General features: G+C 39.8%; 1 protein-coding gene across 2 annotated transcripts in view; it reads left to right on the top strand.

Moving 5' to 3' along the window:
- Nucleotides 1-17027, top strand: part of PDGFA (platelet derived growth factor subunit A) — a 96121-nt gene extending 79094 nt beyond the window's left edge. Inside the window, exons 5-7 of one of the 2 annotated variants that reach the window (XM_078664904.1) lie at nucleotides 12340-12466; nucleotides 13061-13142; nucleotides 14551-17027. In XM_078664904.1, coding sequence (XP_078521030.1) covers nucleotides 12340-12466; nucleotides 13061-13116 — 183 coding nt within the window. In that variant the 3' untranslated portion in view covers nucleotides 13117-13142; nucleotides 14551-17027. The remainder of the gene's footprint in view (nucleotides 1-12339; nucleotides 12467-13060; nucleotides 13143-14550) is intronic. The other variant, XM_078664905.1, reaches the window with a different exon arrangement.
- The last annotated feature ends 1659 nt before the right edge of the window (nucleotides 17028-18686 follow it).

Raw genomic sequence — 18686 nt, 5'->3', positions numbered from 1 at the left:
GGCAGAGGCGCGCTCTGATTGGCCGCTGCAGTGGGCCTGTCCCCGTGAGCTGCGCCACCATTGGTTGAAGTATCGCCGCGTCATCAGGATCTGCCCCGGGAGCCGCGCTGTGAGTGGCTGACTCCGGGGAACCCCTCGACGTCATCGGAGGCCAGTGGAAGCTGCGACCGGATTGGACCGCCGCTCGGGAGCAGAGAAGCCGCGACGGAGGCCGTGCCTGCGGGGGTGAGTCTCCGAGTGAGATCGCCGGCCACCCAGCAACCGGTATTGACACCGGCTGAAGAGAGCCGCCGACCGGTGAGTGAGCACACGAAAGGGAGGGGCGCCGGGACACATTGTCGGTGTCCGCCCCTCCCCCGCAGTAGCGCGAGCTCGCGCTCCTTGTGCTTGAGACTTGCAATGCACTTAGAGCAGCTTATTTCCAGGTTTACTCTTCAACCTCACTCCAGGGCTACAGCTAAGATGCCTCTGGTGCTTTAAACATAGCTTCTTTGCTTAAGGTTTGTTTTAATGTTTACATGGCCATACTTCTGGTGCACACATGGTGTGCTCCTTACCACTCCTCTGGCTGGAGGCGTGTTTGACTGTTTGCATTTTGGATTTGTGGCACAGACATCCTGGGTCATGGCAAACTATGAAGCAGGATTTTGCAATGCTTGTACATTGATAAGGAAGGCCATATGTCATTTGAAGTGAATATGTTCAAAGGTACTGTCCAGTTTGGGTCATCGCCTAAGGAGCCTTTCATTACAGTATCTAAGCCTAAATAACTGCAATCCTACATAATCGTAGGCTTCATTTCATGGTGTTGTCACTAGACGTATGATGAATATTTTAGGAGGCCCTCTGAGTCTCTATCCCGGTCCCTTTGCTAACCGCTCCATTAACTCTGCATTTCAGGCCTGTAACATCTATGTCTTCTACATGTGGCAGCACATCCTGAAGATGGGAATCATTTTCAGTGTCTGGATCCTCCCTTCATGCTGCAATATCCCAGAGGACTCAATACCCAGCTTGCTGCTCTTTAACTGGCATACCCTGGGAGCACAGCTTTCAGAGCAGCAGGTGCAGTGGCACCAGGGCCCACAGATGTGAGGAGCCCATTGCACTTGAATGATGGTTGCCTTTAGCTAACTAAGGGACATTAGAACATCTTCTCACCTGTATTAGTGCCATGCCACCATTCCTAAGCCACTGTCAAATGATACTGGTGATGGAGTCATCAGAGCGCGCTAGTTTGATTCGAATGCCCATGAAAATCCATTCATTTCATCTATTCATATGAAAATCAATGCCAATAAAACCCAGCTGGAGGTGCAGCACATAAAGCGCAAAGGTAGAGTTATGGGCCAGCTTATCGAAGATGAACAGCAAGTCTCAAAGGATGAAGGCCACTGGCGCAGCACAGGTTCTGGCCTCACACTGTGTCTGGAGTACAGAATGGACCGGACCAACCAAATCTGACTTAGATGGCCATAAGACAGATGATTTACCTCAATACCTATACAATTTGAAAAGTTAGAGGTGATGGGCATTGTGAACCTTCTGCAGGTTTGTCTGGATAAGGGACTATCCCTTTAGAAGGCACTATGGGTTGAAATGTTCTAAAAGGAAGAGCCTTTAAAATGCGGGACAGGGACCCTTAGTGGGGTCTTACATTGATGTGGAGGTGCCAAGCAGTGTGCAAGAGGAGCTTCAGTCTGAGAACAGAGGATTGTTTTTAGTGAAGTCACTCTGTAATGGGCCATCAGCGCCATCTTTTGTCACTAATGTGCTGACTGGGAGGAGATATAAAGGGGGGAGTTATGCAATTTCTGATAAAGGATCACAGTGTGGATACTTTTAAACTTTAGGAAAACCAGGCTGCACACAGTATATTGAGTAATCCTGTATTTGATTGCACTTTCAGAAGGGACAGCTGAACATAACTGCAATGCTTAGAGCTGGACATTTTGTAGTATAATTGGGAAAAAATATGTTTGTCATTTTCGGGGGTCTCTGAAAATAAATATATATAGGATGGGCACTAGCTTTCTAATGACACTGCACTTGCACTTTGTAATCTGCATCGAATAAAAGTAATTCTCTACTTTTGTGGTCCGTACCTGCTTTCAAGATCGTGAGTTTGATCGAGTTCAGGATTGTGGAACGAACACACACACACACGAAACGCAAAAAATGCACAAGTGCACTCCTTCCAGATAGATGACGGCAATCAGGATTCAGTTGAAACAAGTTTGCCTTCTGGTGTTGTGCATGCTTCGTGTGTATCTGATTGCAGCATGTGTGCGCGATTTGCAGCGGCTGGGGCAGACCCTGAGAAGGAGGGATACTTCGACAATGTGTTGAAATCTTGCATACATTCACTTGCACCCCAGTAATAATTATTCTGAAGTCTCTTCTTGAGCGTTCCCATGTCCATTGGATTTTTAATTATTTTATGATAATCGGGTAAATTTAATTTCACAGAATCTACAGGTTGATAGAAGGGCCATGCAAACTGGTGTTTCCACAGAGTCTTCACAACCACATTTTGCATGTACTGCAGCTGGTTTGTCTTCCGACCGGGTTTGTTGGGGTTGGGGACTTCAGGAGGAGGAAGGTTGATGGGGCCAAGCATGAGGCTATCGAGCCGCCTGGGCAGAGTTTTATGACATGTCAATTCCCGGGACCTATTGACGTTAATCTACTTGACTTGCAAATGTACCGAGAGAGAAAGGCGTGCTGTTGTTTTGCCCGAGCGCCTCGTTTTGACACGGCTCTTGTTAGGTCCAGGCACTACAAGTTGTTTAAGTGACAGCACAGCTGCACAACGTGAGGGGGGCGTGTTTGGGTTCAAACGAGGGGCATGCTCAGTCTTCGCCTTTCAGAAAGCTGTGTTTGGATATAAACGGGGAAGTGCAATGTTATATGTAGAAAGCATGCGTTTTGTGTTATATAATATTGTTTTGATTGTAACTGCTCATATTTTGTCAGCCTCTGTTTACATGATCATTGCCGCTCCTGTGGTGCTACTCCCTCGAATAGCCCTGCTGCAAAAAGTGATTTTCCAGAAACTTTCTGGGTAGTTTGAGGAGCCTGATGCATTGACTACCTCTGTGTATATTTATTGAATGTCTGCCACTTAGGCCAGATCGCCCTCAACAGGGTCCAGCTTGTCTCTTTTCATTGATTTTTTTTTGGACGATCTAGTTAATTTAACAGCTACTAAATGTGCAGGCAGTCGGACTTTTAGTGTGTGTGTGTGTGTTTTTTTTGTTGAAGGGTCGTACCTCATCAGCTGGGATGGGTCGGTGCTAGATGCTACGAATGAGGTGTGTGGAGCTTGCAGTGTGTGGGGCTTGTTGTGTCCTTCTTCCCTCTGTCTGCCTGGTGTTTTGTGCCATTCCTCCACCTGAACTGAGCCCTTTAAAATAAGACCATGCTCCAAAAAGTACCGCAGCCCCCTGCCCTGAACAATAAAAAACTGCCCCCTACCTCCGTGAAGTACTCTGACTCTGCTCCCTACCCTCCCTTGGCGCCTAAAACTGTCCCCTGCCATGCACCCTACAAAGCCTCGACTTAGTAAACTGTCCCTTCTCTGTGTGCTTCGAGGCCGTAAAATGTAAGCCTAGGCACAAATGGATGGTTGGATTTGTGGGGTAAAGTTTTATTTAATGTGATTTTATGTAGCGCGAACTTTACCCGAAGGTGTCAGAGCGCTTTACATAAGAACCAGTTGCCAAACCTAAGGACTTTGATTTACATGCGTTAAGTAAAAGATACAAACAGGAAAACAATTGAAATGTACTAGATGTAGTCACACAAAGAAGAGACTGTTGATTCTCGTTATATTTCTATATACATATGGAAGGGATATGAATAGATGTACTGCAAGAGTCACATAAGAATGTTAGAGTAGAAAGGTCTACTGCATATACTAGTGAATACAGTCATCTCTATATACAGAAAAAAATGAGTTATATTTAGAGGGGTCGGAGTGGGACACAGTGGGTGGATGGATGCATGATGGATGGATGTATGCATGATGTATGGGTGGATGCATGGATGGGTTGTTGGTTGGATGGGTTGGTGGATTGCATAAATTGTTGAGGGATTGGCTGTATATATGCATCTATCCATCCACCCATCCATGCATCTATCCATACACCCATCCATACACCCATCCATGCATGCACCCATGCATGCATCCACCAACTCATCCATGCAAGCATTACAACAAGAGCCCGCAGCTCTCCTTCGTCTCTCCTCGCCCCCCCCTTCCCTGAGCCCGCAGCTCTCCTTCCTCTCTCCTCGCCCCCCTTCCCTGTGCCCTGCCCTGCTATTGTAAATGACAATGCCATTTATTTATGTTAAAAAAAAACATAAATAAAAAAAATGTCAAGAGCAATGCCAATAGCTCTAACTTTAACAAAGGCAAAACCATTGCATTGTAAATGCTTGTTTCTAACTTACTTTGACCCTGAGCAGGAGGGTGAAAAACACAAATGGTGGAAAGAAGGATGGAAAAACAGTGACAACGGGAGAGAACATGGGTGAAAAAGAACCTGTAAAAGTGAAATAAAAAGACATGGAGGGTTTAGTGATGGCTTTAAGAGGCCAGAGGTGGAATTAAGGCTACACAGTCTTGACATTCGGCACACTGACCTTCGATAGTGCTGGCTAGCTAGGGACCGCCGAGAAAAACTTTTGGGCCTACACTAAGGGGCAGATTTTTGTCGGACTTGCGCCACGTTTACGCAGCCGTTGCGTCATGCAACGGCGGCGTAAACGTGGCGCATCCCTGCGACCCATTTACAACGTGATGCATCTAGGCAGATGCGTCGTGTTGTAAAGCCCTGCGCCACATGTAGGCGTTCTTGCGCAGAGGGGGCGTTCCGGGGCAGGTGCGCCTCGCAAAAGTGCCTTCGTGAAATCTACAAGATTTCACGCAGGCACTTTTAGGCCAATGCTGCGTCAAAACCCTGCGCCTGCTTGAAGCAGGCATAAGGCTTGACGCAGCATTGGACAGATAGGGCCCCCCAGAGTATTGCTGGAGCTGCGTCGCGCTTGCGACGCAACTCCAGCCATGCGCCGCCTTATGGTACAGATGCGTCACGCATCTGTGCCGTTTTTGCCCCATGGTGCGCCGCATTGTAAATGCGGCGCACCATGGGTGGCGGAGCTGCGGCGCTCAATAACTGGCGCATCCCTGGGGATGCGCCAGTTATTGTAAATCTGTGCCTTATTCTTTAACAAATTAATTACTGGTTAGAACAGATCATATGCTATGAACCCCAGGATTCCCAATCTCTGGTGTGTAATTGTACATTGACACATTTCTCAAAGGTGTTTTACTCGTCATTGGGCCCCTGCATTCTCCAAATGACGAAAATATTTTTCATCCTAATCCTTCCCCAAAAGTAGCAAATGACCCACACCATTTAAAATAATTCAACGAGCTTCAGGGAAAGCCATTCCTGTCGAAGACATCAGGGGCCCAGTGATTTTTAACCTGTTTTGACACAATCCATCTCTTCATCGAAACACGCTATATGGAAACAAGAAGTTCAACTTCTATTAGCCTAATTTATCAACACATTGTAATGAATTTGGGCTTATGTTTGCATTCACACCATTATTGGTTGTTATTGTTAAAATTAGTAACGTGGAGTTTCTTTTGATCATACTTCATAATCTACATACCGTTTCTTACACAATGATTACACGTTCTATTTCATATTTGCCAATCATCCTGACAAAATCTTCCCTTTGGTTTGACTTGTTATCACTAATCGTATACTTGAATAAAACAGCCTATTATTTTGATTGATAGATTGATTACATTCTTAATTCCTTTTTAATGTTCCTTCTTTCACAAGTTGTTGCCCACCTTTCCTTTCATGCTTTAACCCACTCTCATTTGATTTCACCAACAATTCACATTTTTATAAAACATACCGAGTTACATTTACCAAGAGGGTGGAAAACATTGCTAATAGTGCTCAATTCCCAAAATGTTGCATCTCTGGGATTACATCCCCTTCCCACGCCACTCTCTGCCCCTTCGCTGAGAGCTCCATGATTCCACTCCTACATGACTGCAGAAAATGTTGCCTACTTGTTTTTTCCATCGAGTCTTAAGTGGAATTTACGGTTCTTTGAATTATGATTTGGGATTTTAAATTGCAGTTTCATGTACACACACGTTTTTGAATTTGGTGGTCCTGTGTATTCCAATGAAACATTAATCCAGAATCGCAAATAGTGTACCATCTATTATCTACTACTGTTGTCTGTTTACTTCAATATACTGTTAATAAGCTAAAAATGAATATGATGATACTTCTCTTAGGTCACTAAAATGTAAGCAGTCCCATTTTTAAACTTCAATCACAATATTGTGCGAAATATACATAATCTTTTTACAGATGAAAACTACATTTTATTCCTCAGAACTAAAACGTGGCTTACTGAGAAATGTAATAGAATTATTTTTGACCTTGCACCTAATGAGTACTCAATCGTCGATTTTCTAAATCCTCCAGGAGGTCTAAAATTCCTAGCCTCTGTGTGGGTATTCATAAATGTCTTTTATAGGTGTAAAATCTAATTCCAGATTCACAGACTTGAAAATGGTGGAATTTCATTTTTTCCATGCTAGTAACTTTTGCTTACGTGGAAATGTTTTCATTTTTGTGGAATTTATATGTTAACAAGTCTAGCATTGGAGGCAGGTTTCTCCTGTGTCTTTTCCTGTTCAGTTTAGAGAATATCCACAAGTTCAGATATTTGTGGGGCCTTCATTCATTCATTTTTTGCTATGTCGAATGGCACATACACATTGAGTAAAATCTCTATTTTAAATTGGATTTTTGTCCTAGACTTTTGACAGTTATACAAATGTTTGGCTTCTATTACGAATTATTCACTTATAGAGTAAATAACTATATAAATTTAAATTTTTATATTTGTTCCTTAACCTATATGTCCAAGGGCCAATGCTGTATTTCATTTTCTAAATGTATCACAATTACACAGTTCCCAACAGTGAATTGGTCAGACTATAAAGTGTTGGAATTCTCATTGACTTTGTAGTCCCACCATTAAATGTTAGACACACCCCGCCATTCCTTCTTTATAAAGGAAAATACAACTTTGGGCTGTATTTTTTCCACTGTGTGGAGCACTTGATAATTGAATTTAGCTTAAAGATTTACTAAATCATTTCACAGAAGTTATTCCCACCTGAGTTTAGTTCAAGTAATACACACCTTTAGTGGACAGGTCTGTTAGCGGACAGTCTCCATATTATAATTTTCACAGTCTCTAAATGATCATGGTGTTCAATGAGGTTTTAAGCATGGTAACCGCCCTCATAATCCAGAAACACACTCTGAATCTCCTAGTCTATGCTGCCACTGTCTCATTTATAGTACCTCACTTATTAACACCAAGAAAGTTCCCATGCTGTTGGATACTAAATGGTCTATTTAGAGATACGATTTTATTCATGCTCTACAAGTTGTATTTGTTTCTGTCATTGCACCAAAACAATCTGTCATTTCAGGCAGGAGGGGATTTTAGGACTCCTCCTGAGAGAGCCTGTGCTGTGTCATTTCTTACACTCTAGCAATCCTAAAAGGAGAGTCATAAAGATTATGTAAAGGAAGAAGCCCCTCCCCATCAAGAGATATTCAGTTTCTGCTCCTAGATGTAGTAGTTGCACCAAGCAGGCTATTTTCTACATTCACCTTTTGTCAACTGCTAATCATTGAAGCATTGCGAGAACTCTGGTGACTTGGGCAATACATTCACCCCCAGATAGTAGCTGAGCCACACCATGTAGAGAGGTCTTAAGACGACAAAATGCACTTTATAAATCCTAGTAAGTAGTACGATTTTTTGGGGTTTAACCTTGTGGGCACAGAGGACTGCACAATTGATATGAGATCTTGCCCTACTATGAAAGATTTTAACAGTCTACCATAGCCGTGGTTGGGACTGAGCATTTTTGGCCATGTGATTTCTGTATGTGTGGAGGTTAATTATCAAGTTGGAAATTTAGCCTCGGTATTTAGCAGAATCAATAATGTCAGTTGTGCAGTGCAAGAGAGTCAGGAGATCTGCCATGTTAGGACATGTCGATTCGCCTGCAGGTGTGAGAGGGTGGGACATGGGGAATGCTGTTTAGAAGATCATGAGTCATTCAAGAATGAATTTTACCTTAGGTCAGGGGAAGCTGTGTGATGTCATCCGGAGAGGAGACTTTCAAGCACAATATGTATCCACATAATAGCGGTGTGTTGTGCCAGAATGCTGTCCCCAAGAGTTTCAAGGTAATGATTGAAGCAAAGAGAGGACGTGAATGAGCCTTAAAGGAGCACCCTGCATTTGTGGCACTATGTCAAAGAGTACATATCCAGTTTTTATCTCCTGGGAACAACTCTTTAGAAGCAGAAACAGTTAAGAACAGTACATCCTTTTCAGTGCATTCCTTCGGTGTTGCCGTTAAGACTTGGTGATTGAACTTGTCAAAGGCAGCCCACGAATCCACAAAGATAAGCCAGGAGTCACCAGAGTTTGGCACTCATGTGGAACTGACTGCTACTGGTAGTGTAGCAGTTTCAGTACAGAATTCTGAAACCCTATTGTATGTCACCCATCAGGTTTGAGATAGGTGAAGGATTCCTGAAACAGGGCAAATTATATTTACCTGTGAGCAGGCTTTTAGCAAAAGTGTGTTTCTCATGGCCAGTCTAGAAGGAGTTAACAAAATGTTGCCACTGTTTGTCCATTAGGGGGGAAAGTGGTGTCTTATGTCTTCTACAAGTATGTCTGAGATAGGGCCAATAAAGTAATACGTTGGTTTTAAATTAGTGATGGTATGGATTAACTCGCCCTGTCACTTGTTATTAAAACCTTTCAATTTAATGAAGATGCTCTATTGAGTAAAAAAGGTAATGGTTGTGGGAGAGTCTTGTGAGGGGAAATTTGATGTTATCATGTTTTTCTTTTCAAATAAAAAACAAGTGATATTCCTATAACTGTAAATCCTGGTCAATAAGATTGAAGGATGGTAACTACTTTGTAGGCTATTAGGCAGTGACAAATGTTTTTGGGGAGTCTTTGCTTCAAAGATTTGTTATATGTTTTTCTTCCTCACTGTAGTCCCTGAAGAAGTGTTTGTTAGGTGATTTAACGCAATATTTAGAGGAATTAATTTTTAAGCCACTTCCCTATATTCCTTACTTTTTATCTAGTCATGGGAGGAGATGCCTAGTGGCCTTGACCATCAATATATCCCTCATATTAGGCTTCTGTTTTTCAACCAGAATAATTTTTTCTTCTTTAAGACACCACTGGAAGTCTACTGCCTACCCACACCCTTCATCTTTTTAATTCCAGCAAAAGGATGTGGCAAAAGGATGTGGCAGCATTGCATGTACTGCACCAGTCTGCATCGTAGGCTAAATTAAAATGTGTTGTCTGTGTGAGGTTATCCTGAAAATGAGGTTCTTGTGTATATTTTTAGCTTGTCAATCAATAGAAGATATTCTGCTCAGAACAAGAAAGACAGATACAATTTAGCCCTGCGAGCACAACATCCATTTCTATGAGCCTTTGTTACTGTTATTATTATGTAGGATAATTATCTTTTTTTAGGCCTTGCCACACTTTACCTCACGTAATTGTGTTGAATATACTGATGGAGGCGGCCTGAGCTCTGAGCCAACTGAAGAATGATCCAAGCCTTTTATTAATAAAGCAGGTGTTTAACAGGTCATCTAGGATGGAACAGAATGTTCTTCCTCACTAGTGACATGTGCCATCATGTATGTAATCAGTGCTATTTGGCATATATATTCTGCCCCTGCATGAATGTCTTTCATTGATGGGCATAAATGGTCACACTTATGATGATTATACCACACACGTTTTAAATTAATTAGATCTTTTGAAAGTTATCAGAATGATTTTTAAGACTTTATTTATTTATTTGAGCAATTTACAGAGCGCACAAATACCCAAGGGTGTCTCAGGTAAAAATTTGAATTTAGCTGAATAACATGTGGCCACTTCAGTCTTAAATTCCCCTTTGTACCTTTTCTGCATAAGTAGCAGATATCCAGTTGAAATACCCTCCAGTTCAAATACCCAATGTCTTTCTATGAAGGAACAGATTAGCTTTACAAGTAATTGTCTTAAGCTGCTGTGCTATTTTTGCCAATTTTCCAGAGAAAATAACAGGCAATAAAACTAGAGTTAAATTTGGCGCTAGCAATGACCTGTAATGCAATTTACTTTGATGGGTCAAACATTTTCCACGTCCTAAAGCAGTTGCAAAACATTTGCAGACGTGAAACTACCACACGAGAGACTACCACGAGTGAGACTATTTCACTGGTACTTAAAAGGCTGTGTTTGGTTTCCAGTGACAGACAGAATGATATTCTTGATACTTCACTTGTTCATAACTCTTTGTTAATGATCACTTTTACCTCAGAAACGTAATGTGGAAGCTAGATATCTCAGGTCAAGGAGTAAACACCTTCTATGGGTCTCCATTGTTACTTGTCTTTCGTTCATGTAAGAGTCTTTAAAATTGTCTCGCTATGAGCCAGTAAGTATCAGAAAGACAAACATTACACAACATTTAAAACACTGCTTAAGACCTATCTGTTCTAGATTATTCAGTATGGATGATCCTATAATGAAAGATCTGTTAAATCACTCTTCTGTTCTTGGTGCATTAAAAATGATGTGCCTTTCAAAACAGTATGTGCCCTGCTAGCCAGCCAGGAATCCTGATGATCTAGTGAACCCTTAATAATAGTTCACTTTGCTAAGTTTTTGTAAGAGACTTAACACTTGAAAAAAATGAATGCAGTGGTAATTCAACGTAGTATGGATACATTATGCCTCCATTCCATTTGAAAAACCAAATGTTATTAAAGGAAAACACTTGTCAACTAAAAACAGTGTTGTGTGCTCAAACAGGATCATAAGTGAAGAAGTCAATAGGTCAATCATTTGCTTAAGCTCATAAAGAAACTGGACTAAATGCATGGAATTAATTCTTTAAAAGCACAAGACTAATCCCAGTCACCACCACCAATTGATTAGTTTCTGATCTTTGGTTCTGGAGTAGCATGCTTCTTGCCGTAAAGCGATGCAGTGCCTTGTCAGGGGTAGGGCACCCTACGTTACTACAATTACAATACAGTGCAATAGAATACCATATGACGTAACAACTCTGTTCCTACACACTGTGTAAAATAACTTTGTGTATATTCTGCACAGTGGTACATTATCTTTATGAATGTTTTTTAACATTACTCAAGTATTTTGCCGACGTTTAAAACAAAACGACAGTTACCATTTGTGCAGTTTCCTGAAGTTGTGTAATAGTCTAAATCCTGAATTATGTACAGTTTTGTGAGCCCTATCGTCTCATCTTACATCTTGCAACCTCATTTTTTATCTAACATTTGGACATTGAACTCGGATTTTTTGTTTTGCTATCTGATTATGGTAATGTTATTTATTTGATGCTGTCACTGCAATAATTTTTTCTATTTAGTGATTTGAGTCGTAGTACAGAGCTGTCAATCCAGGGTAGGATATAGCGACGTTTTAACAATGGTGCATATCCTGATAGTATATGTCCCTCTACATGAGATATGGGGGTCGCAAATAAAACTGAGCCTTATTTATAAAAAAAATTTAAATCAATAATCATGAGCTTAAAGTTTAAACTAAGCTTTGATTTTCTACCCAGGGTAATATCTACAGGCGTTTTTACTGCAATATGCTTGTGTGAAAACATGTAAATATAGTTTAGTTGCAAGCTGATTGACGCCCACCAGCTTGTCTCAAGCATCTTAATGTACTTTTATGCTATAGCTGTCAACAGAGGACATGAGTTTATTAATTTGAGAACATGGAAAACAAGCGCCAGCTACTTTTTTGTTTAACTGGAAAGATGAGGATTAGGGGAGAGGAGTTGGCCTAACGGCTAGGGCGGTCGACCTCGAATCTGGGGAACCGGGTTCGAGTCTCCGCAATGACTCTGATCATCCTGTGATTCTGGGCAAATCACTTAATCTCCCTTTGCCTATCAAAAATGAATGTGGCTTCGTGTAACGCAACTGGTGCTATGTTAAGCGCTCTGATACCCAATACCGAGTCAAGTTCGCGCTATATAAAACTCTGTGTTAAAAAAAAGAAAATGAGCATGCATCATGTGTAACAATTTTTTTATTGTGTGCTCTCTTGTATGTGTTGTTTATAATACCTTTGTGAATACTTTATTTGTACACTATAGGTGTTTAACAAATCAACCTTTGTCTTACACAGGTGGCAAAAGTAGAGTACATAAGGAAAAAACCCAAATTAAAAGAAGTCCTAGTCAGGTTAGAAGAACATTTGGAATGCATCTGTACAGCATCAAATTCTAATTCAGATTATCGGGAAGAAGAAACAGGTAATTATTTAACATTTTACTTTAGATTTTATTTATGAACTTTTTTCTTGCAATAGGGCAGCCTTTTGCGCTCAATAGAAATGTGACTATTTAGTGGTATATACAAAATAGATAAAGACTGTGCTTGTTTATTATGTATATTAGTTTTGTTCTGTATCGTATGCACCATTTTTTGCAATAAATAATTGTGACTATGCACTAACTTAAGCAAAACAGCATCTTGGCATTTAGCGTACCTTAGATCTCATAGATTGAAATGACTTCATTCAAGTGCATGTTTTGGTACTTGTATTGATGAGCTGGCTGTATGCATATAAATCACATTACATGTTAATTGCTTAAAGTGAGCATGTGCTATATTAATTAATCACTGCAATATTTCCTTGTGGTAACTAGTTCCATTTAAAATGTTGGGAGGTTGTTGTTACTAAAGGTGCAAGAAACATTTTTAAGTTAATATTCTTAAAAAAATGGTAAAATTCAAGGGGTATCGGTTTTCTTTTAGGAACAGCCAGCTCAGGTATTTGTTGTGTCAATATTCATCCACGTGCATTTCCATAGGGCTCTTTACCAGCCCTGCCCTTATGTTAACAGGAAAGCCTAGGGAAACAGGTAAAAAACGGAAGCGAAAAAAGTTAAAACCAGCTTAAAACTTCTGGAGGTATTTGGTAATCAGGTAGGACCTAAAAAGTTGCTACAAAATAATACCACAAGCAATGAAAACGTAATCAAATACTTTATCACACTGACACAATCACTTTTTCGAATCTTGACACTTGCTACCTTAAGGCTGCAAAGAGATTAGCTATGATTGGCTTTGATAATTCTTCCTGCTGGTATTTTCCCTTTGAGCTACATATCACCAAAAAAAAACAACTTTGCATTCTTGGGCTCTTTTTCCCTCTTTGCCCTTTTTAAGGTGCCTCTGCTTAAGCTTCTGCGATCTGAAGTGTCATCCCTTTTGCTTTTGTGTCTTCACCATTGATTCCTGAGGTCAAAGCATCACCTAATAATGCATGAGCGCATTTGATAGTTGAAAATGATTTGTGTTTCAGAGAGCAAGCCGAGAGTGTGCGGTACGTATAGTATATTATACATTATGCATGGCCCACGGAATAGGCTTTAGGAAGTTGCCACCTGCCACATATTTTTCCATAACACAACATTTCCTATGCCAATGACGGTAATGTGGACTACATAAAACCACCCTTTTAGTAAATAGGTGTATACTGCAGGTAAAGGTTATAAGGATCACAACTTATAACTTTTATTTTTGAACAAATTCACCATCTTAAGACCTGGTGCTAGAATAAACCTTAAATAACATCGGTCTTTGAATGATCTGTATTTTTTATTTCGGCTGACATATTGCATAAAAAACACGGTTTTAAGGATCCGCTGGCATCAGGTTAATGATGTGCTTATTGTATGCATTCTAGAGTTTGCATCAAATCACAAAATGTCTATTACTCAGCGAAAACTCTTCATTGCAGCCAATAGAGGTCAGTCTCCTAGTATCTGTAGTTAAGAAAAATCAGGGCATTTAGCTGTTCTTCTGGCATTTTGAAAGATACATAGGTCCGTAAGCACCATGGAGTTTATTTGTAATTTGAGAGCCATCAGTATAACTTAATTTTACAGGATTTTGCCAGACCATTCCAGTTTTCAAAGACTGACATATATTTGGTTATGTCTCGGGTTTTTCTGCAGCAAACTCTAAAATTAGTTCTCAATCTGTATTGTACAAGGGCTTTGTTGTAAATAGGTCCTTCAGACCATAAAAGTAGGCAATAAAGACTTGTTTATTGTGTGAGTTTTAGATGGACATAGCAAACTAAGTATACCACTTGATAAGGCAAGTTAGAAACTGATCACACGCATAGAGGGGCTGTTTTAAGAAGAATATGTACTGGGTGTAGCACCTGATCTGATTTTTGAAATGATCAATTATCTACTCTTAGACACTTTTGTGATGCCTTTTGAAATCCTCTTTTTCGAACTTAGTGCAGTTTGTCCTTTAAAGTATATATGTTTTCACTTAAGCCTATTTATATACTTTTTATTTTCTGCTTCCCCTCCTGCAGATGTGAGGTGAAAATAAGCTACAGAAACTTCCATCTGGGACATGGATGTACATGGTTTGTTACATTCCTGAACCTACTATGTATGGTGCTTTATTGACTGTGTTCCCGTATTTGTTCTCGTGTGTGAAGATTGACTCAAAAGAACACTCCATGAGAACAAAGAAACAATGTACATTTGTGTAATGTGACATCAAAGCAAGTGTGTTAGCACTCTGTAAAACAATGAGAAGCTTTCCCTGCCACAGAAAAGGGCAGTTGGACAAATGGAGGATACCAAAAGGACCACAAACACAACAAAGCTAGAAGTGAATAGCGGACTCATGTCAGAGCGGTCAATGGTGCTTTATGTCAAGAGCTGTGCCTACTTTCTTGAAGAAGATGGATGAACACTGATAGACTAACGACTTGTAAAAGAAGCAGGAATGTATCAAATGATCAAGTACTACACAGAAGCTAAAGAAACAACGCATCCTTGCTCAGTGGTGTTTTAAGTCTTTACGAAAACCTTCTGGGGAGCCTTAAGTAAACTTTTTTGTACACCATAAAGTGATTATTAAGCTTTCTTTTTACTCTTTGCCTAAGCTTTTTATTATTTGATGGACTCCATTTATGAATAACACGTATACAAGGCTGCTTTATGTGTAAGCCAGTGCAACACAATGGTCTGTCTTGGTATGGCTCCGAGGAGCATGCTGAACAAAGGAGATGTATTTGAATGCCCAAGTAACGTCTAGTCATCAAATTAAACAAATGTTTACCACACTCGTACATCCATAATGTCAAAATGTGCCGAAATAAATGATAGGATATCCAAAGAAATTTGAGAGTTGTGCCAGCTTCCCAATAGTTATTGTTATTATGTATTGGCCAAATCCTTATTTTCAAGATAAAACTAACTTTATTTAATATGTTTCGTTTGGTGGAATGGATGGCTTCTTGTTGTAATTGCATTGTAGCGTGTCACTGTAGCATGTGGAAAACATGCTGCGTATAAACCTAAATTCTTTATTTTTGGTAAAAAAATGTTATGCTTATGTGTATTCAACAGAGATGTGTTTTTGTAAAGTTGAAGTTTGTATTTTTATCTAAAATTAACAGTTTTTATATAACTGAAAAAGCTTTTTATGTTTTCTTGAACCAAAAAAGAAAATGAATTTGTGGTCATATTTTTGTAATACCATGTCCCAAACAATGACATATTTTTACTGATACCAGTGCAAAGAATTGCTGAGGCACAAAATATCAGATAACCTATGGCTGCAATGCTGGCACCACAGAGGCAGGCTGTCCTATTAACTCTTCTTCTCTAAGGCATGCAACAGATGTTTCTAAATTTAGGCAGAGTTATATTGTTTCATTTTAGAGGGCATGCATAACGATGCCTATGTATTGATGGTTGGTGGCATGAACCAGATCTCATTGAGGCAAATAGATGGTTGATTATTAAGTCAGACGAAATACGCCATTCTACCAACCTTAAGTCTAATCTCATCTCAAAAAATAGAAAAAGCACCTAATGACGAGCTTATCAAAGCCTTCATGATTACCTCCAATGAAGGGTTTATCAGCTACAGCACACTCCCAACCAGATCTACGCTGGTATACAATTCTGTTGGTATGTCACTCTTGGCTACCTGACCGAATGTTGGTTGCTGAATAGTCTCTGGAACTTAGTTGCAACAAAGTGACGAAACAAGTGGCCATGTAATTTTTATTTTAAGCTTTGCACAGGCCACCTGTTCATTGTTGCCATTACTGGTCTAACTGTTCTTTTTTTTTCGAATGTAGATATTGTCAGGACTTATTCCATTGACATCATTTCATAATGCCTGTAACATGGATTCTAGGTAATTCATTTGGTCCAAAGCTTTCAAAAGGTTTCGGTAAATCTTCCTACTTTTATGTTCTAAATAATGTGGTATAAGGGATACTGAAACCAGAATGCTCAGATAACTACCCCCCCACCCCCCACCATTCAGAATGTTCTTCATATTTGTGAGCTTAACCGAGACCAAACAGTAAAAATATATTTTTGCATTTATGCTTTAGTGCCGCAAATCAGTGTTGATTAGGATTTAGAAGCATTTCAAAACTTTTTTGATATATCTGCAATATTCCCACCGTCTGCAGCCTTGTCAAAAAACACCTCAAACAACAATTTAACTATTATGTACTGGTGTCTTCAGATGCTAATGGGAGGTAGTCAGTCAGCCACTTTTATTTTTTCTTTGATGATCTTCCCAGACAATTTCATTACATCAGAACTGGAATACATGTGTATGCTTGTTTGCAACTAAGTGTACCATTCATAATGTTATGCACATGAATGTCTGTGTCTATGTTCAAAAGAACGTGTATAAAAGTGTAATTTATATATTTATGTTTCCGTGGGATGCCAATGTTGCTCAGTCCTTTATTGCCTAAAAGATATCTAATGAAAAAGAATTCATATATCCATTAAAATCATGTAGATGAAAGTAACGTGCCGTAAGTGTTGACAATCTCACAAGTCTGTGTGTGAAGCTTATGGATATTGAAACTACTCAGTTTATTGCACTGAAATGATAAAAGTCATACTAAAGGTACATAACTATGCTGCTTTTAATCCACCCTTCCAGGGTACAGTGACCTGCCAATAGATAGCCGTCCTGTAACCATGCTTTGAAGGCTGAAAATAACTGTTTTCATAATGGCAGGAATGTGTACTGCAGGTTTATGACTAGCAAAGAACGAAGGGGAATCACTCGTAGTTTCTTTTTTAATTCCTTGTAGCTTATGTAAACAGTCTGTAACTAGTCAACGACCAGTTCTTTTATTTCGGCTTGTTCTTGTTTTAAATTAAAACACTTTATGGATGGTATTTATCCACAGTTTTAGCAATGCTCCGCCAACAATCCACACTGAGAGATCCTAATCAAGAGCTTCTAATTTATTTATGCTGTTTCCATATTCTTATGGAGCATGCAGGCCTTTTCCCCAAGTGAACTCAAGAGTGGTCTAGTTGCAGCCAAAGTATCCCCTCTTGTTCATCAGAGAAATGTAATAGATGTGCCTGTTCCCGTCTTACACTTGGTAATTTCCAATAAACGAATGGCCAAACAGTTTTGCTCTTAAGTATAGATTTTTCATGACATCTTATGTCTGCATTTTCATTTACAAAGTGTGCGAAACAGCAGCCTATTTGAGAGTAATGGAGAGTGTAAAAGTGCTAGTATCATGCGGTGGACATCAATGCTCGCTCTTCCCCTACGAGTCGCACTTCAGTTCAATGTTGTACAACAAACCGTTATTGTTAGAGCTTTGCCATGTTCCCATTTGAATGGTTACTGGGCTTGTTACCTGCTCGCCACATTCATCCTTTATCTTTTCAAACCAAGTTTTAATCACAGTGGCTAGTTTCACATATTGTACGTTGTTGCAATGTTATGATCTCGGAGTACGACAGTTTGTAGGTTTGCTTTCACTGTCTGTTGCATGCATCATATTTCAACATATCATTTCAATTTGCACATCTTTCTGCAGCTGAATCCTGCTTATGAGGGAACCTGTCAAACAGGCTTTTCTTTAACAAAGTTGGATTCATCTTCAGTTGAGCGATTAAGAATCCACTGCTTCACGTGATCTACAAAGGCATATTCTCAATCATAGTGTATACATTAATATTCATATTCTTATCTACCCCTACGTGTGGTGTTTTTAACACAGTAAAATATATATTTTTAATCCAAATGAAATCCTTCGTCTTCAAATTAAAAGCACAATTCTGTCAATGTATCTTTTTTAATCCAGCACTTTTAAAAAGGAACGTAAACACAGTAGAAAGAAATAAGCTGGTAGCAATTTCCAGATAAAGTAGTGAGTTTAAGGTAGCAAGAGTAAAACCAGAGGCATTGTGACAGTGAGTCGAAATTCATGTCTTTGAACACTGAACTAATATCTTTAGATAGTTAACAGATGAAAGAAACCGTTTTTGACTCACTTATTTCATATCATTTAACTTCTTGACAGCTACTTGCCCTTCAAATAGTTTTTGAAAGTCTATATTTTATGTTGTGCCTGTTTCTGTAGGGGAATGCATGCATAGACCAGACTAAAACGACATCACAATAGCAGAGGGGACCTATTCAGTCTGTGCT

This window comes from Lissotriton helveticus, chromosome 10 (genome assembly GCF_964261635.1).
Source record: "Lissotriton helveticus chromosome 10, aLisHel1.1, whole genome shotgun sequence".
In the NCBI taxonomy this organism is placed as follows: Eukaryota; Metazoa; Chordata; class Amphibia; order Caudata; family Salamandridae; genus Lissotriton; species Lissotriton helveticus.
The sequence above is the reverse complement of the archived record's forward strand: the minus strand, read 5'-3'. Positions and strand labels throughout refer to the sequence as shown.